At 39.8% G+C, this 22,263-nt stretch overlaps 1 protein-coding gene across 5 annotated transcripts; it reads left to right on the top strand.

Moving 5' to 3' along the window:
* The first annotated feature begins 2,075 nt into the window (after window positions 1–2,075).
* On the top strand, window positions 2,076–20,617 carry LOC137891929 (transmembrane protein 150A-like). 5 transcript variants are annotated; one of them, XM_068736789.1, is made up of 9 exons: window positions 2,076–2,386; window positions 3,053–3,126; window positions 5,089–5,136; window positions 8,791–8,877; window positions 9,852–9,919; window positions 12,303–12,372; window positions 13,908–14,035; window positions 17,772–17,949; window positions 18,651–18,858. In XM_068736789.1, exons 1-9 carry the CDS (start codon window positions 2,366–2,368, stop codon window positions 18,757–18,759), a joined length of 783 nt encoding a protein of 260 aa, XP_068592890.1. In that variant the 5' UTR covers window positions 2,076–2,365; the 3' UTR covers window positions 18,760–18,858. The 5 variants fall into 5 exon arrangements, with proteins under 5 accessions (XP_068592890.1, XP_068592888.1, XP_068592887.1 ...); XM_068736787.1 differs by lacking the exon at window positions 12,303–12,372 and having other exon boundaries at window positions 2,076–2,319; window positions 18,651–20,617; XM_068736786.1 differs by lacking the exon at window positions 12,303–12,372 and having other exon boundaries at window positions 18,651–20,617.
* Window positions 20,618–22,263: the final 1,646 nt, after the last annotated feature.

Raw genomic sequence — 22,263 nt, 5'->3', positions numbered from 1 at the left:
ACGACTACATTTTGTTTGCACAACTCTTTACAAAACGTGAAACCTTGAACCTTGAGACCAGTGATAATCCGTCTGTCTGATCACTTCAGTCCTCCACACTCACAACCTTGAGTGCAGTAAAAGCACATGCATTTTATGAACCGCTGCTGGGTTTGAGTCAGAGATACAGCACATTGGTTCTGCAGCTGTGGGCGGCGACATCAGAGGAATATGAGGAAGCTTTGAATTTATCTGATATGTCCGTGAAGGATTAGGGTCACGACTCTGTGACTGTGTTTCATGTTTTAGAGTTTATGTTTCACTGCAGCTAAATCTCTCGAGGTTAAATACTTTGCTGATGCAGCAGCACTGTAAAACACAGCAGTGGTGGAATCAAGCAATGTACTTAAATACAATTTTGAGGTAAAATGAGTCGTTATAGATGTAGTTTGTATTACAGAAGGAACTTCTATCTGGTCCTGAACCAGTCTCAGTGTAGTCCGGATCCTCTATGTGACCTCCATCTGTAAAGAGAACCATCAGAGAGAAGATGGTCTGTTTCTATAGAGTTATTCTTAATGCAGAGCTTCTCCTCTCTGGGAGCCAACACCGGCACCACGCTGCTGGAGACCCAGGACGTATTGCTGGACCCGCTGGAGGGAAGTGAGGCACGGGAGAACCAGAACCAGGACTGAGAGGGGCAGACTGTCAGACCCTGCTGCAGTAAAATGAGAGGTTTTCTAAAGGGACTCTGGTGCTCAGAAACACTACCACTTTAGTCTACAGGGACCAACAGAATAAACACTAAATAAAGTTCCTCTTTGTATCTTTAAGTGACTTTTAGATGAAAACAGATGCAACACCAAGATTATTTAGTGTGGGAGTCAAACTTCTGTAATTATATGAACAGGAAGTTGGCTTCACAAGGATCACCACAAACTCACCAATGAGTTCACAACCAGTTTATATAAAGTATGTTGTCTCTCATCATTTAAAGCCTGTGGCGCCCTCACGTGGCGGCAGTCTGGCGTCATGGTTTTCTCTAGTAGCAGTTTGCAATGTAACTGTGGTGGCAGTAAAACACAGTAAAACACAGTAAAACACAGTAAACACAGTAAAACACATTAATTGGAGGCAGCTGTGGAATCTGCGCACAGTGACCCACAGGAGGAGCCACGTGAAGCTGCGTTCAAGTGTTGTGCGGTAAAAAAGAACACAGGCCAAAATAAAGTTGTGAGAAATAATAGCTGATGGAACGTGTCTCTCATTATTGTGTTGTTGTTGTGTTGTGTGTGCAAATTTTAAGTGTTTAAATTTGCTCTTTACCAGAATAAATAGAATGAACCTGTCAAACACTTTTCAGAAATAAAACAAATGCAATTGAAATGCAATTTTCAAACTGTATTATTAATATAATAAATATGTCCGTTAAGACGCTGAGTGTGTAAAATCTCTATTATCAGTGGTGGGGGAAGGTAACTAAGTACATTTACTCAAGTTCTGTGCTTATGTCGTACAATTTGAGATACTTGTACTTTACTTGAGTATTTTCAGATGGAAATATTGTACTTTTTATTGACTTTATTTATCTGGCAGCTAGAGTTACAGTTACTTTACAGTTTACTTTAAAAAATAACTAAGGATCTTATTGAATTCAACTCATTGTTAAAGATTAAACCAGTGACCCTTGACCTTTTTTCGTGAGAAATGAAAAATATATTTTTTTAAATCAATAAAATAATTGTTTTTCTTGTTTTATCATCATTATAAATTGGATTTTTAGATGAGTGACTCATCTAAAATCCAGAAAATCACTTTCCAGGAATTCAATTTAGAACAAAATGATCCTCAGAAGACTCTGCACACACACACACACACACACACACACACACACACACACACACACACACACACACACACACACACACACACACACTTTTATATGACCTCATCTAAAGTTATGAAACGAGACAAAACATATTCATTTCATAACAGCAGTGAAATAAAGTGTCTACCCACTCAGCTGCCTCTTTAAAGCCTCTGTGTTACTGGGAGGAGTTTAACGTTACTGGCTCCAGCTGCTCCCTCCAGGTCGGATCACAACAACCGGGCTGCAGACGGAGGACCGTCTCAGTGTGTGTCTGTGTGTGTGTGTGAGTGTGTGTGTGATGAATGAAAACAAGGGCCCGGATGATGGGACTTTGTCGCTGTCTCGACCATGAAATCAGTGGATGCGGAGGAGATCAGACGAGCGGCGACGCGCTGCAACTTTTCCTCGAGTTTGGAGGAGCTGAGATGAGGAGGAGAGCCTGAAGCTGCTTCCAGCGGGACACACGAGAGGTGCGCTGTCAGTCCTCCTGTAGTCACGATAGTCACTGTGGAAGAGATGCACGTAGAGCATGCACAGGTAACAACTTCTGCAGGTGAAGTAACAGAGGAAAGAAGGAGGAAAATCGTCGTTTTGTGGTTGTGAAATGTAGTTTTTCTGAGTTGTGTTGTGTATAAACACAAATGAGAACCATTCAAACCTTTTAATTAATTATAAAGTCAGTTTTTCTTTGCAGATTTTTCTTTTGCAGTTTTTCTTTGTTCCTTTAATAACTTTCTCTCTAACTCTATATATATAGATATAATCTATATCTATATCTATATCTATATCTATATCTATATATATATATATATATATATATATATATATACACAGTAGGCAGGTATAGGACCAGCATGCACCGGCTGGGCCTATGTATTTGTATGCTTGTTTTTTACCAGCACAGTAGAGGCAGCAATAGGAATGATTTCTTTGTTGTTTTGTTGTTTGCTAGATGAATCTTAAGAAACAGACATTTTGCATGGACATATGGACTCCTCTGCCTGCGTAAACCACATACCCATGATGCATCAGTGGCCCTTTGGTTTAAGTTAGAGTTACAACTAGCATCATTATAATTGACTATTAAAAGATAGTTGCTGAATCAGTTATCCAGGTAATCTTGTGTTGCAGTTCTTCTGATGGTTCTGGTCCCGTCGGCCGCGGTCCTGCAGGTGTTTGATGCAGTTTGTTGTTCCCCTCCAGGTGGCCGTCATGTCCCTGTGGATGATCCTTCCCATCAGCCTGCCCGTCTTCACCATCACTGGGATCTGGGTCGTGTGAGTACCTCAGAGTTTGTTCTCCAGCTGTCCATACATCAATAGAGAGGCTGATTGTGATCGCGTTGACCTCCACTGGCTGTACAAAGTTTGTGAAAGTAAAAACAGTCTCCTTTTTTGGGAAGGGGGGGAGAGTAACGGCTTGCTGTTTATTCTACGATTGCGCCGGAGGAGATTCATCCTTGAAATTCCTTCTCGGTCTGTCTGGTCTGCGTGTCCCTGCATCTGTTTTACTCACATCTGCAGCTCTGCACATGAACAGCAGGCCACAATAAGAGCTGCTGTTCGTGGTGGAAATGATGATTCAGCATTTAACAGCTGATTTGAGTCAAATCATACACTAAAAGAAACTTAAAGGAAAAGTTTGACATTTTAGGAATTGCATTCATCTGAGAGTTAGACGAGAATATTTATTCCACTGTGAATATGTAGCTAGAGCCAGCAAGTGTTAGCTTAGCTTAGCATAACGACTGGAAACAGGGGGAAACAGCTAGCCTGGTTCTGAAAAAGGTAACCGATTGTGTGATGTCCGAACTTACTCCACCACAGTTCATCACAGTTTGTTCAAGTTAAGGCAAATCAATTCTCCTGACATGATCTTGTTATCAGTGATCAATAGACGCACTCCAACCACCACGTGTCTAGTGTTTAGTTTCAGTGATTTAATCTCTGCTGTCGTTTCTCTTGATATATTTAAGCCTCAGAGAACATTGTTGACATGTGACTACAGAGAAAAGATGAATCAAACAAACGCAGCCCTGTGTACTGAAGTTGCTCAAAACTGACTTCTTTTCCTCTGAATTTCTGCCCTTATGTCTCTTTAAAAATATATCAAATCCTGCATTAGTTTTCCCCCGATAACAGCACGTTATCCCTATATGGCACCTCCATATGCTCCCCATGCATGTAGATAAACGGTTGTAATCAGCCTGTCCGAATCCAGGACATGTAGGGGCGTAGGTTTGTTGGCGGGCGTTTTAATTAACTTCACATTTAAAAATGGTCCAGTACCGCCAGAGTAATGTTGATCATGTCCACCATCTTAGTTTAACCTGTTAGCATGCTAAACACAAGGTACAACTGAGGCTGATGGAACTACATCAGTTGTGTAGGTACTTGGTCATAAAAGTTTTTAGAAATCATCCTAAAAGGGAACAAGAATGTCTAAACCAAATGTCATGGCAATCCACCAAGTAGTTGGAAAGATTTCTTATACAAAACCTCATGGTGGCGCTCGAGGAAAATGTCAGAGAATCTTCAAAATTAGTAGGATTCATCCTCTGGGGACCGTGAATATTCGTACAAATTGTCATGGAAATCCATTCGATAGTTGTTGAGATATTTCAGGCTGGACCAAAGTGGTGGACCAATTGACGGACGCTAGCTGCTAGCATTGCTAAAACTACAGTTTGAGACTCTGAACATGTGCTGCTCTGTGCTTCGTCTGGACGACTCTCAGCCCAAGGTCTAGAAATGTGTCGCCAAGTGTTTTTATGTGTATAATGAATTATCTCAGGTTTGCTGGCCGGCCGCATGTTTGTGGAGGTGGTTATTGTGTAGCTGACACATTTAGGAGATTTAAGAAGCAGCTCCTCTGTTGTCAGAGCGCTGGTTAAAATACAGCCAGCAGCTTCTGCGTACATGTATGACGAACACAGACGGCCTCAGTCTGTGAAATCAACACTGTGGTTATTCATGTGACGCGTGTTCTGTTAGTGAAAAAGTACGTTGTACTTTAGAGGCTGGAACAGCATCAATCTGTCTACATGTGACGTGGTTTTACGTGCTTCGTTTCACTGGTGAAACAGCACTTTTGTAGTTTATTTATTCTTTGTTTAACTGACAGCCATATTTTAGTTATTGCATGAAAGATAATATCCAAACTATATATCAAAGTTATTTATTTCATGTCTTCTTGTTCAGTTTTTAGACCAATTATTCGTCTCTCCTTTAACTTTACAGATACGCGATGTCCCTGTACAACCAGCATGTCTGCCCTGTGCATAACTGGTACAGCACACACACACACACACACACACACACACACACACGCACACACACACACGCACAAGCACACGCACTCACGCACACACACACACACAGACACACTTCTTCAAGATGTCAGTACTGACGGTGACACACTTTCTATCTTTTGATTTTGTAAAAGACTTTCGAACAATGAACAATTGTTCACAGGAACATGTAAAGATAATCCACCATCTGATGCTGTGTTGTTGTTAATTTAGAATGATTTCACATGCAAAATATTTTTTCCCCTAATATATATATTAGGGATATAAATCCCCCGAGTATTTAGCAGCTAAATTTCCCTCAGGTGCTGGTGGAGACCAAGAATGTAGCTAAAAGTGAGAGAATATAAAGTGCAGCAGGACGTATTTTTGTAGCCTACAGGAAATGAACATCACTGGTTCCCTCGACAAAAAAGACAATAAAATGAATCCATTGGATTTTATCTTATTTCAGAAAATAATCTCTGTGGCAAACAAATGTTTATGATCCGTTTATATCAGAGAACAAAGCTCTCAGCTTGTTTTAACTACAGACCTTATTTCAGACAGAAACACATTCAGAAAACACATTTACTTCTAGACGAGAGAACAGGAAGTTCATTTGTCTTTTTTAGGACATAGACGTGGGCCAAAAACATGTAGGTTTAAATACATGTTTCGTTGGTTTTAGGTGGCTTGATTTGAGGGTCCGGGGATGTCGTATGTTGTACAGATTGTAAAGCCCCCTGAGTTTAATATGTGATTCATAATATTGGGCTATATAAATAAAACTGAAATAAAAAATTGGATTGAAAAAGAGCCGTAACGTTAGCATCTCTTTGACCAAGACTTTGCAGACACCCCAAACAGAGAGGTTAATTTTTTATCCTCGCTTGAACAAAACACCAAAATATGTTCTTCTTTGTTCGTTTCGGTCGACAATCAACAAAACTGCACATCACAGCTGATATAAAGAGCCTCACCTGGTCAAACCCATGTCATGTTTATTACAACAAATTTACAATCCGGCATACATATCTTTCTGTTTCTGCATAAAACAGGAAGCCAGCGTTTAATATTAATTTAAGCGGGAGAAAAGCTCCGTTTCTGGGTCTAATAAAACACCAGGTCAATGTGGACGGAGAGGGAAAAATGCTTTTCATAAAGTAGGGAGGAGGTTTCTTCAGTGCCTGTTAATGTGCCACAAAAAAATAACAACACTGATTGTAAGGAATTACTCGCAGACTGTAAAAACTTTCTCAGCTGGTGCGTTGATGCAGCTTTGAGTCAGGAAAAAAGTGTAATTCATAGTGGGCTTATTTTTGCGTGAGGAATCTTTTCTCCACTTTGTGCCCCACTTCCTGTCAAATCTGTCTTAATTCAAACATAGTGAGGAGGTGAGGAGGAGAGATGAAGATGGGGGAGTGGACGTGAAGAAGATAAAGTGCTGCAAATGTTGACATGAGAGGAGAGCATGTAAAGAAAGACGTGGGTGTAGGAAGGGAGTTCCAGTAAACTGAAGTCTCAGAATGCAAACAGATTCAAAAGGAAAGAGGAGAAAACTCGTGTCGGACCTGCAGCTGCATTCATCTCTTGATGTCAGGTCACTTCTGTGGAATGTCAAAACTCTGTGTTTTTAATAAAAGTACCTTGCCAACTAGTACAAAAAACACATAAATACGGCAAAGAACATCAGTTATATTATATTCTGTTACCCTGGAATCTGTGTAAATAATACATGCAGATTATATATAACGGTATCTAAAGGACTGTTCCTATTAGGATTTAGCAACACATAAAAAAGTTCTTAAGCACATTTACTCAAGTACAGTACTTAAGTACAATTTTGAGGTACTTGTACATTTTATGCTACTTTATAAATCAACTCTACTAGATCTCAGAGGGAAGTCTTATTCTCTTTACTCCACTACATTTATTTAATAACTTTAGTTACTTTGATGATTCAGATTTTTGCAACAAAATATAAATTGACTAATAAATAATGATGTGTTTTTATGGATAAAGTGACCCAGTAATCACTTAAAATTAGAACACATCAATGCATCAACAATTAAAATCCAGTACTATCGTATATATTATTCTGCATAATGAGTACTATTACTTATGGTATTTCAAGTATATTTTCATGCTGATACTTTTGTATTTAAGTAACCTTTTGAATGCAGGACTTTTACCTGTAAGACATTATTTCTACACTGTGGTACTACTACTTTTAATGAAGTAAAATCAGATTTACTGTGGTACTACTACTTTTAATGAAGTAAAATCTGATTTTCTCCCGCAAGGACAAAGGCAATTGTTGCATTCAGACAAACGTGTCACAAACTTAAAATAAATTAAAGCACTCTCACATGTGTGCTATCACAGTGTTTATAATAAAACATACAGTTAAATAGATTGTGATGTCTTTTAAAAGGCGCTTTCTTAATTGTTTCCATTTTCACATCCACATGAATAAATCTCTTCATAAAACATCTGAGCCTCTCCGGTTTTAATACAAATGTATTCCTGTGTTGTTGTGCAATCAGAACAACGCAAGCGGTTAAACATTCTTAAGTGTGTTATTTAAGACACCTCTAACCTAAATACATTTTGGGTTAATGTTCTACAGTTGTTTGCATATCAGAAGTCATGATGCTCCAAATGTGCTCAAACATTTACAGAGTTTTAACACATTGACTTACTTCAGATTCTTGATGCACCATTGAGGCATGGATGGAATATTGAACGAGCAGACAGTGTGTACGCCCAGGGGCCCAAAGTGTCCGGGGGCCATCCTGGCCTTCAGCTATAAAATGTCACTCACAGAGACGCAAATACGCCAGGAAGAGACTCAGAATGACCACAAAGACACACAAAACAAGTGCAAAGAGATGAAAAATGACCACAAAAAGACTACAAATAGAGTAAAACAAGTACAAAACAATGCAAAACAACTGCAAAGAGACACAATATGACCACAAAGAGACACAAAGCCACCACAAAGAGACGTAACACAACTGCAAAGAGACACAGAATGACAGAAAAGAGACACGAAACAAGTGTAATGAGAAACAAAATGACCACTAAGAGACAACAAATGACTACGAATAGATTAAAACAATTACAACAAGATGCAAAAAAGACACAATGACATCACACAGAGACAACTAAAAAGGGCTAAACAACTATAAATCTGTGTCTTGCTCCTATGTAGGAGAGGTTATGTGGCCTTTTGCATGTCTGTGTCCAGAGGTCTGTTGTCTCATAATCCCTCGTGCATTGAGGTGATAAAAATATAAAATAATCTAATATGGGGATTAAATTTAGAATTTTGAACTTTAAGAAGACTTCAAAGATTCCAGATGGGCCCAAAATGAATTTATGACCAAGTTTTGAATTAACAACCTATGTACCTTTTAAATATTTTACTTTATCTGCAGACTGAGAGTGTTTGCATGAATGAATTAGTCTTCATAAAAGAGTCTTCCGTAGAAATGTATTCCTGTGTTGTTGTACTCGGTTAAGCATTCTTAAGTGTGTTATGTTAGAGACCTTTCACCTAAAAACATTTGGGGCTAATGTTCTACAGTCGTTTGCATATCAAAAGTTATGATGAACGAGAGTGTTTGCATGTCCGTGTGTGTGTTTACAGGCTTTATAATGAGTCGTGTGAGGAGCAGCTTCCACTCCAGAGGGGTCCAGTTCTGTGCTGCACCCTGGACAACATACCCCTCATCAGGTCAGTGACCAAACCTCCGCAGCTCCTCCAGGAGTCTTTCTTCTTATAAACTCCTCTTATGTAACACTCAGAGTTGTCTACTTCCTGGATGTGATCTTCAAAGAGCCAAAACAATGGCGCATTGTTGACATTGTGTGGTTACAAGAAGCCACAGTAATACACCAATGACGAAACTTTCCACTCTCACAGTAATAACATTATCAGCACACACACACACACACACACATTGTACATGTGATGTGACCGCCGGTATCGAATGATGGGAAATTTTCTCTTTTATTAAAGTTCTGTTGGAACACTGAACCCAAATAGAACAACAAGAATATGCCAGTACACATTGTGTTTTACTTGGCATGCAGTAAAGTTAAAAAAGCACCTTTTAACTGTATGTGATTCATGGACAAAATGTGAAATATTAGACATTCAAGTGGCTGCAACAGAACATCCCTTTCAGACTTGTTTCAGGATGTTCTCCTGCAGCGCTCAAAGCTATTTCTACGAAAATAAATGTGCTGTAATTCATAGATATCCCACGAAATCAATTTGAATGTGATCCACGTAATCATGAACCGTATAAAGGCCGCAAAAACACACGCCGTTAAATTAAAAATGATGAATGAAGACATTAATGTGAAAAAATCACCTCTGTCTGAGGGACCAAAAGAAGTTTCCCTTTCACGGATAGAAGCCAGCTGTGGTGGAGGAAGTCTTCAAATCCTTTACTTAAAGGAGCTGTGTGGAAATTCAGGCTGCCACTTTAGATCTGTAGATGAAGATCTCGGTGTCATTCTTTCTCTCAACCTCCCAGCAGGACTGTGGGTTTTTATTTCCATTTTTAGACATCTTTTTTCCTGTCAAACCGCTTTCCAAGAACACATGTTGGTATGCCTTTAATTCCACAGAGTAAGTAAGAACACAAAGAAGGCCACGCTGCTTTTGTTTACGACTATTTCTGCTGTCTGTTTTCATTGCAGTAAGTGTGGAACCCTGCCACCTGAAAGCTGCTTTTTCAGCCTCATCTGCAGCACTGGATCCTTTATGGGTAAGTGTCAACATGAGTGTGTGTACGGTGAACGTAGCTCAAGTATGCAACGCATTTACCCAACATGCTGCTCTTGGTTGAACGGGTCTCTGTGCACTCAGAACTTCAGGATTGTTTTCTCAGCTGTGACGCTTCGAGCCAAGTCCCCCCCCCCCCCCCCCCCCCCCCCCCCCACACACACACACACACACACACACACACACACACACACCTCCTCCTCTCTGAAGGGAAAATTCACTCTATGCCATGAATGGTGCATTTATATGACCCAAGAGCGCAACTTATCTGCTCTGTGCCAAAAACACTTTCAAGCATTTACTTTGTGGGGGTTTACTCCGAGGGTGCAGGGTGGTGCATTCTTTTTCCTCTGTTTGCTTTATAAAACTCTCTCCAGGAGTTCACCATAGTGAACTTTGCTCTACTGAGATTCTTTAATTGGAGGCTGACAACGTGGAGGTTTGACATTGCACAGAGCAAGGCAAGACTTTTATTTACAACGAGGAGCAGAGCGGCTTCTCATCGGGCACCGCCGCTGATTTTTCTGTCTCGGTCTTGCAGCCAATGAACAGAACTAGTTTGTAAGACGTGTTTTTCTGACGGCGTCGGAAATTAAAAATGATTGTAGTTGCCCGAGCGGCCGCACCAGGAGGTGGAGGAGAGGTTGGTATCGTTTAACATTTGCAGACAGTGTTGCTCTCGGTTGTTTGTGTGAAAAGTGACACAAACAGTTGAGTCAACAAAGGGTAGCAACAGAGAGGAGTTCAAACCCTGCTGGTCTCGTATATTATTCCAACCGACAAACAGTTCTGCAGAAGCATACTAGCAGCTTAAAGTGGCGATAGACCAGTGTTTTGCTTCAGCTTGTCATTATGACGTAAATGTTGATTGTGCAATGTAATGTAATAATGACACCATCTGCGTTGTGATTGGTTCACTACATAAGACTGCTTTCGTTATGCATTTCTGTCTGCCAGCGGGTAAGATCTCCCGGGAAAAGCAGGGCTCCATTTACGGCACAGAGGAAGTGTGCCAACCATTGCGCAACCAAAAAAAAGAAAGAGGATAGTGTTTGGGTTTTCTTTGGTAGCTGTACCGTGTTACCACAGTGCATCAATGTAAGTTATTTGAGGTTTATATCCCCAGTAGAGGAAATGATGGATGGTGGAACAACCAGAGTAACTTTGGAAAACAAACTGCAGTGTGTCTTGTGCAGGCGGCAACCTCCGGTTCTGCAAAGTGAAGCCAAAGCTTCATGTCTTCAACCTGCATTCTCTCTAGTGTCCATCAGGGGGCGACTCCTCTGGTTGTATAGAAGTCTATGAGAAAATGACTCTACTCTACTCTACTCTACTGTGATTACTCTGAATTACTCTTGTTTTTTCACTGATGGTCTGAATACGTTGCTACATTTTAGTATTAACATATATTTTATTTTTACTGTTTTACCATGATCAATTTATTTAGTTAATTTGGTGTGCATTAGTCTCTTCATATTTTTTTTAATTTTGGCCTTGTTTTGGTCTTGTTTTGGTCTTGTCAGTCATTTGTAAAGCACTTTGAATTGCATTTGATTTGTTTAAAAGGTGCTTTATAAATAGAACTTGATTGATTGATTGATTTATGGATTGTTTGATTGCATGTTTGGCGGTGACACGGTGTGTAGGAGCCTTTACTGGGAAGTTTTGCACTCATACACAGTTCAGTTTGTCTCGACTCAGATTTTGTAAAGGCTGACAATGGTGTATTTATTGCATAATCCAGTTGTTCTCACACAGATGTGTTTGTTTGAACAGCACTGTCTTCACTTTGATGTAGTTTTTCCAAGGAACTGGGTTTGGTGGGTGATCACGTAGGCTCGTCTCAGCACGACACACCGCTGTCTGTAAACTTCCATCAATACAAACACAAAGGACAGTAAGCTGAGGAGAGAAATTACAAATAAGAGACGTTCTCTGAGGCCAACGTTTTATATTACAGAAGAGACGATAGCAGTAGCAGAGAAGATTTTATTTCTAAGATTATATTTTTAAGAATTATGAATTATCTTTGTAGTTTCATGGTCACATATGTAATCTGTAACAACTCTTTTATAAACAGATTCTTTCTCGTGCATGTTTTTATTGGATGTTATCTCAACCTTCCTAGTTCTTCTAAGAAAATGCTGGAATTTACAGACGTTTAAAAAGCCCATAAACCTGTCTCAGCCCAGGTTATTTAGATTAGTTAGAGTGCAAAGTAGAGAGGAATATTACTTTATCTCATGTTTGTTTAAAAGCATTTTACGTTTCTGTCAGTTTGTGCAGTTTTCACCTCATTACTCACTGTTGGAGGGTCATTTGGCCGCATTTTGCAGAATTCTGTCAAAATGTTCACTTTTTTTTAGCGCCACGTAAACGAGAGCTGTGTGGAGCCGCTAACACCTGGGAGACCTGCTGGAAACCCACAAAGGTCGGGTAAGACAGTGAAGGCTCACATTTGGGCTGCAGGGTCACGATTATGTTCACGAGCATTTAAATACTCAGAAATTAGTCGTAGTAGTTATAATTTTTCAGAGCCTAAGTTGAGATCTTCAAGTGGCTTATTTAATTCATTCAACAGGAAAAAAACAAAATATATTCAGTCTGGAATTTTCAATTTTCCTTTTTAGTTTAGTTTTATTTAGTTTGCTAGTTTATTTAAATTTTTTATATATTTAGTTTCACTTTCTTTTGTTAGAGACGGGTATGATGTCTCAATATGTTTACAACAACTAACAACTCTTCTATGGATTGGCGAAAAGTTTTGGACACACATTCATGACACCCTCGGGATGAATTTCAATTACTTGGTGATCCTCTGACTTTTCCTTTAGCGTCATCATCAGGTCAAATGTGTGATTTAATGTCCTAGATACTTGCAGAACTAAAGCTGTTAGCATTAGCTTCACCTGTACTTTCTAAATAGCACCAATTAGAAAATGTTTGCATGCTAACACGCTGAGCTAAGTTGGGGAACATGGTAAACATCAGCATGTTAGCATTAGCATTTAGCTCAAAACACAGCTGCACAGAGCTGCAAACAAAGTTGTCGACTGAAGTTGAAATTCATTTTCCTGTTCCTCTACTCTATTAATTGACAAATGTTTTCAGCTCTAAGTGAAAGCTAGCGTGTGGGAGCTCTCGCTCTGTACATTTCCCAAACATCAAAAGCTTTTTGTATTCTGCTCGCATAAACAACGCTGAGTTTATGTATGTGAGGCGGCCTGTTTGACTTGTCGCTGCTGCTTCACTGCTGGTCTAACAACATGAACATCACAACTGTACTTTTCGGGCGTGACGAGCACCAGATGTGGGCTGCTGTGAAGCTTTGATGGAGCGGTTTAATAAACAGACATCAGGAATCTGCTCACACTGTGAGATTCGCAGCATTGCCGTTTTTTAACGTTTCAGATGAAGCGCCGTGAACTCGCTGTTCCTTTCATGCTGCATCCTGGTTTTAAAAGGAGAGTCGAGCTCATTGGCTCTTAGGTTGGTTATTTTCTGTGGTACATTTGCTTAAACGATTTATGTTTTGTCTCGTAGTGACGCTTCACATTACCGCTTTTAATTATCGTCACAGTCTCTGAGACATACTGAACTGCACAGAGAATAATTAATTTAAGAGTCTGTCCATTCTTGGTTAAAGACTCTGGTCTCGTTGTCCAAATTTCTCTTTTTGGAGAACGTCATGTGAAATAACTTCTCTGACTACTCGGCCTCTCGTCCTCCGTCTCCGAGTGAAAGTGTGAAGGTACAAAAGGAAGATTTGAAAAGTAAAGGAGAAGAGTAGGAATTACAGCCAACAATCAACTCTGTAATAATCAATGCTTGTTAAAGATGATGAAGATGATGCATGGTGGACGGTGTTTTTCTTTAGTTTGGGCTCAGTTCCTGGAGGATTGGTGTGATTACCAAACTGAATGATGAAATGCGTTGTCCTTGTTTCCGTCTCTCTCTCTCTCCATCTGTAGTGATGCTGATCGGTCTGCTGCGTTACGCTCACGTCATAGAGAAACACCAGAACTGTGTCCTCAACACGGCCGGCCTCTCCACGGCTTGGATCTGTGCCGCCGGTCTCATCATGGTGGGAAACTTCCAGGTAATCTCAAATTGTCAGCGAGGCTGAGTTGGCGGTGCTTATCGGATTTCTTTAATCGCTAAACTGACAAAGTGCAGTCGTACAGAGCTGCTAGTATGTCTGTAAACTTCCTCTTTTTATCTAATCCAGTGGTCATCTATGTGTTCAATTCTAAATTTCGAACCTTTTATTATTTCAGTTTATGTTTGGCTCATGTGATGCACATTTCTTAAATATGTTTTATCAAATTTCCACAAACTGGGATCAAGTAGTGCTCCACAATAGGAGAATAGTTAGTTAATAGATTTCTTGGTCTCCTGAAAAAATTTATGAAAACTTAAAGTTTAGTTTTCGTTCGATTTTTCAGAGAGTCAAAGATGAAGACAAAGAAAATTGGGATTATAGCATGAAAATGTTCCAAAGAAACGGGACGTTTTGTAATTGTAGCAGCATAACATGTGGCCTTTTATTCTGTAAAAACACATTTCAAACATGTTTCTTTTTTATTAGCCTACTACAATTTCGATGAGGTTAAAATTCTGCTTTATTCTTAGTTTATTTATTTATTTTCATACACTGAGACCATGCTGAGATAAGACTTCACATGATTCAAGGGTCAGCTCTGTGGGTCTCTATAAACAGCATGGCGGTAACATTAGAAACACGGCCGTCCTGCTTCTCTTCAACACACAGCTACTCTGAGCTAACGGACACAATCTCTGCTGCAGGTCGTCTTTACCGACAATAAGAGTCAAACAGATGAAAACAGCATCTCATGCATGTGGTGCACTTCTGCTGGACTTCAGACGCCCCGCTGAGCCTCTCTGATGTGCGACTCTCCCGCTCTTTTGTAGACCGTCCAAGCAAATCTCTTTTTGATGTTCGGTTTGTCCGGTCTGTAAATCGTCTGGCGGTGCCTCTCTGCGGTAGTGTGACCGTAATAAAAACAAGACCGTGTGCGTGTTCCTGGTCTCCCTGGTGTTCCTGTCCTCGGTGAACTCCAGAGAGAAGTCCGGTTCAAGGAGGACGCCCTTGTGTTGCTCAGTGTTACGGCTGCCTTTTTTGTGCTGACCTGTAACTGCTGGTTTTGAATTAGCTGCTGAGATAAAGACACAGATTTACAGTAGAGAAGAAGAGCTGCAGAACGTGTGCGTACATGTTTGGGACACACTGCACTTACAGGAGTTATCATCGCCTCAGGTGATCGCGTTAAATCTGCTGCTGAGCATGTGATAACTGTGAGTTACTGCAGGTTATGTGTAGTTCATCAGAGACTTGTGTGTGTATGTTCACACCACTGCCTGTAGTTGTTGGCTATACTGCAGGTTTCACACACAAAACATTATGCTGAGCTTGTAAGATATGATTGCATTGACAGAGATGAAAATATCAAACTGTATGGAAGAGATTTTAAACTTGCACCGTGCTTCAGTTCCTCCACATCCACCCTGGAGGAGCTCTGCTGGAATTACATGAGATCACCAAACTTAATGAACAAATTTCTCTACACGGAGCGGGTCCTATTCAGGCAATCCGCCATGTTTCTATAGTAGCCCAGAGCGGACAAACCAAAGACTGACATTTGCGTTTTCAGGCTTTTACGTCGGCTACCTTAGTTCTCCCACACGCCTGACAGATATCAGTTGGTTGGAATCTGCAAATTCACCGCTAGATGCTACCAAATCCTACACACTTTAAACCTGCAATAACCAATTTAGTTTGGCCACTAGGCGTCAGCGTCTGTTGCTGATTTGCACATCCAGCAGTTGCAGAGCGACATGATGATCCATTAGGAATCTGTGTTTGTGTCACCTGATGCATGTAAGTCCAATATATTCTCTGTTTTAGCTTCGTTTTTTGGTCTCCACCACCTCCAGAGGGAAATATCTGTCTCTTTAGCTGCTAAATGCTCCACCATGTTCACCAGCTAGTCTCTAGCTGTGTCTGTCTGCTGTTTGCTGCTGAGCAGGTAGAAAACAGTGGCTTTTTCTCTGAAAACAGCTTCCTGCTGCATCCGTACAAAAACCGACACCACGAGAGCCGTGAGAGTGAACCAAAACGGTAAAGATTCAGGCCTTAAAAACAGTGAGCTGAATATTTGTTTTCCATCACTGGACGTGTGTTTCTCTGTGTGTGCGGTTTTTGAGATATCAGTGGTGATACTCTTGTCAAAGGTCAGAGTTGTAGTTGGAGGCCCTCTCCAGTCTCAGATTCCTGCTGATCTGTCTGCACACGTCTGGGCCCCTCTGATTACATTTGGGGCCACGATTTGCACATTTCATCCTCCAGGGTCCGTCGTCCAGTTCACCCTCTCAACGTTGATTGGCTGCAGGGGGCCACTCCTCCCCGTCCGTCCTCAGTCTTACATAATGAACCTCAGTGTTTCCGTTCGGAGTAAACATTGATGTACTGTATAAATGTGCTCCATCCATCTGCTGAGCCATAAACAGCCACACTGCTGCTGTTTACATCTCTGGGATGACGTGTTTAAGTTGAAATGGTGTTTCAGGAAATCATGAATGAGATTTGCCAAAGACAGGATGCAGAAAGAAGACGCGTGTCAAGTTTTTAGTCAGACTCCATTATGGTTTAATTCGGTAGTTTAAGTTTAATTGCTGGATAAATCATCTTATTCCACACTGTCAGACCGTATCAGATACATTCTGTATTATTCTGTGTAACTAATTATTATCATTGTCATCGATTAGATGGTTTTTCTTTGTTTTGTCCGACCAACCGTCTAAAACCCAAAGACATTAGATTTAAAATTAACAGACAAAAGCTGCAAATCCTCACATTGTACCAGAGAAGTTTTGGCATTTCTGCTTTATAAATTCCTGCAGATACATTTTCTGTGGATCTGCTAATCTATTTATCAACTTTGTGATATAAATATTTAATTTCTTAGTTATCACTGTTATCATCAATACCGGGATAGGGAAGTACATGGGAAAACTGAAAGTTTCCGAGTACATTAAATTATCAGCTTCTTATCAGCTTGTTGGTTCAAACTGAGACGTTGTCTTCTTTCTCTCAGTGACAGGTGAAGAAGTAGATGATGTCGTTGCCTTTGTAAATTGGTATCAGTTCAGTGTTTTGCTGGTGCAGATTGTTCTGTCCTAAGACGTTCTTTGACGGATGATATTGTGACAGTGATTACCCAGAGTGCCGGTGTTGGGTCACGATGAGCCTTTGTGTTATATTTGTGTGTTTTCTTTTTTATCAGCTTTATTGTTTCCAGATGAAAACCACATGGAATGATTCATCCTCTGGGGAACACGATTGTCTGAACAAAATTGCATGGATATTCAGCCACAAACGAGAACCTCATGGTGGCACTTAAGGAAAAGTTAGGATATCAATATGCAGTAAGATTTATCCTCTGGGGAACATGAATGTCTGCACAAAATGTAATAGAAATCTATCCGATGGTTGTTGAGAGATCTCACAAAATAACCCACAAATGTGACTCTCGTGATGGCGCCAGAGGAAGATAAAGGGGATCTCCAGAATCTGTATGATTCATCCTCTGGGGACCACGAATGTCTGCACACAAATGAATGGATATCCATCCAACAGTCATATAATCCTATTTTAGTCTGGACCAAAAAAAAAGAAGAAAGTTAGTAATAAAGAAAAGGGCAAGAAGTGAGACTAGTCCGGTGAGATCTGAATATAGCCCATGATGTTGCTGCTACTCCCTGAGGTTAAATAGTACCTGCACAAGATTCTAAAGTGTTTTTTGTTTATTTCTCAGGTGGATTTTGCCAAAGTCCTCCACTACGTCGGAGCCGGCGTGGCCTTCCCCTCCAGCATGCTGTTTGTGTGTCTTCAGTCGGCTCTGACCTACAGACTGGCCAAGACCCAGGAGGAATACCGAGTGGGTCACCTCCGTGTGGGAATGGCCCTGCTGGCTCTGGTCGCCCTGGTGCTCAGTATCCTGACAACATGAAGCCAATTCTGTTTATCTTATTAGCAAAAAGTTCAAGACATTTTAGACATTTTTCTTCTCTTGATAAGTGAGTTTTGAGCTGTAAAAAAAAAGCCTAAATCCTAGATAGAAATGACTTTTCAAAGTTTTTCTGTTATCATTTCTTAAAAAAAGTATTGCAAAAGCTCCTGCATTCAAACTCTTAGTACAACAGGATTAGTACCAAAATATATTTAGTTTACTTAGTACTTCAGGGTACTGAACTTATAATAATACAACATAATTGATAATGATTTTTATTTATCTATTAACAATCAGAAACTTAAATGTAATTAGTAACGAAAAAGCCCAAAATAAATTTAGTAGAGGGAAAAGAATAAAGTAACATGTAGCATTAATACTCAACTAAAGTACCTTAAAATTATACTTCGGTACAGTACTTGACTAGATATACTTTGTTAATTGTGTTACGTGGCCCCCTGCTGGAGTAAAAACACTCTTAAATCCCTTTCCTGAATCCAAATGTCCCTCCTCTGGACCTTTTTAGTGTGTAAAGTCTCTCTGTGTGAATAAACTTACACATCAAAAATATGAAAACATATGTTCTCGATTACACACCCATAAAGACAACAAAGTGTGTGTGTTTGGATTCAGGAGCCTCCTGCTGTGCAGCTTCATTGTCCTCCTTAACCGTAAACTCACCAGGCGGAGTTTTCTTTTGCCAGGAGAGCTTCGCCCTGCAGCACACCTCCGCCATCTTCGAGTGGATCTACTGCATGCTCATCATGCTCTTCTATGGGACGTTTGCCTTTGAGTTTGGGGAAATGTCGGGCGACACGCTGATGGTTCTGTCCAGAGGAGGAGGACGAGGAGGAGGGGTGCAGAGCTTCTCCACCTCCGAATGCAAGATGGACGCAGGCGGTGGCGGCGGCGGCGGCAGCTCCAACCACCACCAGCCGGACAACTTATCGATGCTGTAATCAAGCTGCAGGCGTCCGTGGAGGTCAATGGGTGATGCGGGTGGAGTGGAGAGCCTGGAAGCTGCTTCCTGCGTCTCCTCACGCTCACTACTGCACACAGACACGGTGCCAAAGCTGCTCTGCTCAGCAGTGACCAAAGACTAAAGGACTTTCATCCTGCTTTGCTAAAGTGCATTGCACAATATTGCAAGTGCCTTTTTGAACACTGAAAGAGATGCGCACACACACACACACACACACACACACACACACACACACACACACACACACATTCTCTTAATGTAACAATCACTCTGCATTCTTGGCCTTTTATCAGACTGAGCGTCCTGAAGGGGCCTCAGATGCAGTTTGTTTGAATGTTTAGACGTTCAGACATCGAGCTCTGTGTTTTTTTCACTCAGGTAGTTTTGTTACATAACCAGCTTTTTGCTCTTTACCTCACTAAAGTAAGGTGAAGATTTACAAAAGACGTCTGACAAAAGATGGACTAAAGGTTACTGAGTGCCAAGAAGAATGAATTTAATAATGTGGTTTTAGTTGTTTCATGGCAGGAATATTTGTCCTTATGTTGAACAGTTTTTTATGATATACACAGAAACATTTTGTGCAACTCTTAATGGCAACATTGCCATAGATGGATTACAGAGCGGATCTAAATGGCTCAGCCCCCCCCGACTTTTACCTAGTATCAACCAGGAATAGACTCAAAATGACCTCAAAGAAACATAAACAGATGCAAAGAGACACAATGAATCTCAAAATAACAATGAAAATAGGCAAAACAACCTCAAATAAACCCACTATGACTATTAAGAGACACAAAATGACCAAACACAAAAACAAAAGGACTACAAAGAGATGCAAGGAGACACAAAGAGACAAACGACGGCTTGGAAAAGAGGCAAACCAACCACAAAGAGACATAAAGCAACTACAAAGAGATGAAAGACCGCTGCAAAGAGACACAAAACAACTACAAAGACACATACGACTACAAAAAGGGCAAAACAATCACAAATAGACACAAGACAACAAAGAAAAGAGGCTGAACAACTAAAAAGTCTGTATGTCGTGCTCCTGTGTAGGAGAGGTGGTGGGGCCTTTTCCATGTCTGTGGGGCCCGAAATCCACCCATGAACGTTGCCCAAGAAGCTGTCTCACATTTTCTCATGTTACCCGAAATAAGCTCTGTTGTATATTTGTTGTATCAGCTCTTTGCCAAAACAAACGTTGCTCTCAGTGAGAATTATTTTTACAGTTTGAATGGGACCAAACTATTTGTATGGTCTGTATTTGATCATATGCAGAAACACATAAACAAGAACATATGTTCTGTAATGTATGCAGAGAACAAAGACATAAAAGCAAATAGGAAAAACATTAATTAGTTCCTTATTTTCATTCATGTATTCAGCCTGGAAGAAAAATCAAATGCCTTTTGTTAAAATGTTTTATTGTTCAAAAATCATATTTACATTATTTATGAAACAGTATATGCAAAGCTTTTCTTCTGCTTCTGTGACTTCTAAACATTCTGAGATCACATCTTATCTTTGTTTAGCAGACGATGTTTTGAATGTCTAATAATATAAAACTGAAGAAGCGGCTGTTTCATATAACGAGCTTAGAAGAAAATATGATGTTCAGAAAGCAGGTTTGTGCATTGATTTCATAATAAAACTCTAAAAACAAGTAAGACATTCAGCCTATATGTATGTAATGTAATCATTTAAGATCTTTATATTAGACACTAGGACCTGCAGCTATCTGTCATGTGAAAACAAATGTTAGGAAGTATTCAGGATTCCTCTTGGTTCTCAAGTTAAGAGTCTCTTATTTGCTTTGCATGTCTCTGCAGATCTTGAATTCACAATGTTTAAAGCACCAAATAATACAAAACTTAAACAGCTGTTTCACCTCAAACAACCTACGAAGACAATATGATGTTCAGAATGCAGGTTTGTGCATTGATTTTAAAAAGAAACTCTAAAAACTATTAAGACTATCAGCCTATACCAAATGCAATAAAATAATAATAATATTATTAATAATATATGTTTTAGATTTTTAGATTAGACACTAAAACCTGCAGCTATTTATTATATAAAAATATATGTTAGGAAGCATTCAGGATTATTAATATCAATTATTAGTCATTTGAAACTTCTTCGACAGTATTTTATGATGACATCTCATCAAGTGTCTGCAGATCTTGAATTCACGTTTAAGTATAAAATGATTTGAAACTTAACACAGTTTTGTCTCGTACACGAATCTCATGGGAGAAAATACCGATGTACCTTTCAGATAAAGGTTTGCTCGTTGATTTCTAACCGAAAAACAAATCAAGAGCTCTGAAATCTAAGCACTAAACCTCTGAAGCACTAAAAACTGCAGACGATTTGCTAACAGCCAGCTATCTACCAAATAGAAACACTGACCAATAAAAACATACAGTATACTGTATATGTGAGGAACCAAGTTTTCTCTAATTCCCTCATTTGAAACTTCTTTGGGAAATCTGCTGTATATCTTCTGAGATCACATCTCATCTTTGTGTGGATCAAGTGTCTGCAGGTCGTTTGGTTTAATACCAAATAATATGCAACTTAGACCAGAGCATAATAGCATTTCTAACTTTGTGTATTCAAACTATGAAGACTGACTGAAAGCTTTGGATTATCCAACTTCCACCAACTATCTCTCATACAAAAATACTATCTATAATTAAAATATCTATTATAAATGTTAGGATGCATGCAGCAATGGACTTATGAGTGACTAAACTTATTTGGGAAATCTGCTGTATATCTTTTGTTTTGTTTTGTGGCGGTCAAGTCTCTGCAGGTCTTTCTTGACATTGATGTTTTCATACCAAATAATACAAAACAGTTTTATCTTGAACACAAACCAGAATAGTAGATTCATGGTGCAAGTTTGATTTTGGTGCTGAAAAACAAACAAAACAGTCTTTACTTTATGTAATAACTAAGATCTTTCAGAAGGTTTTACTTTGTATCATCCAAAGTGACACTAAAACCTGCAGTATGACTGATACAAATACTGACTTTTCATAAAATCTGAAAACACTGAAGTGGTTCCAACACATGCATGGCTGCTCTCCCTTCACATTTGGTCATTCACTTATTTCTGGACAGAAAATAGTTGCAAACAACCAGTTTTTAAGTGTGAAACAAACTGCTGGCATGTTTCTGTTCCCCCGAATCTGTACGGGACAAAAATACCAAAGAGCTCGCTCATATTTCAGGTTACTATTGAAGGAGTCCGTCAATCCTTCGTCCAATCAGCAGAGACTATCTGCACCCACCCTGACCCAT

The sequence above is a fragment of the Cebidichthys violaceus genome, unplaced genomic scaffold, assembly GCF_023349555.1.
Source record: "Cebidichthys violaceus isolate CVI_PGR_0920_01 unplaced genomic scaffold, fCebVio1.0.p SCAF_72, whole genome shotgun sequence".
NCBI lineage: Eukaryota > Metazoa > Chordata > Actinopteri > Perciformes > Stichaeidae > Cebidichthys > Cebidichthys violaceus.
Note: the sequence above shows the minus strand (reverse complement) of the source record. Positions and strands in the feature narration are given on the sequence as shown.

Bases quoted from the DNA above. Each gene is read 5' to 3' on its own strand.
- LOC137891929 (XM_068736785.1), top strand. From the start codon at position 3,029: ATGCAGTTTGTTGTTCCCCTCCAGGTGGCCGTCATGTCCCTGTGGATG. The intron at 3,127-5,088 runs GTGAGTACCTCA...TTAACTTTACAG, and splicing joins ATCACTGGGATCTGGGTCGT to ATACGCGATGTCCCTGTACA. The intron at 9,920-13,907 runs GTAAGTGTCAAC...CTCCATCTGTAG, and splicing joins CAGCACTGGATCCTTTATGG to TGATGCTGATCGGTCTGCTG.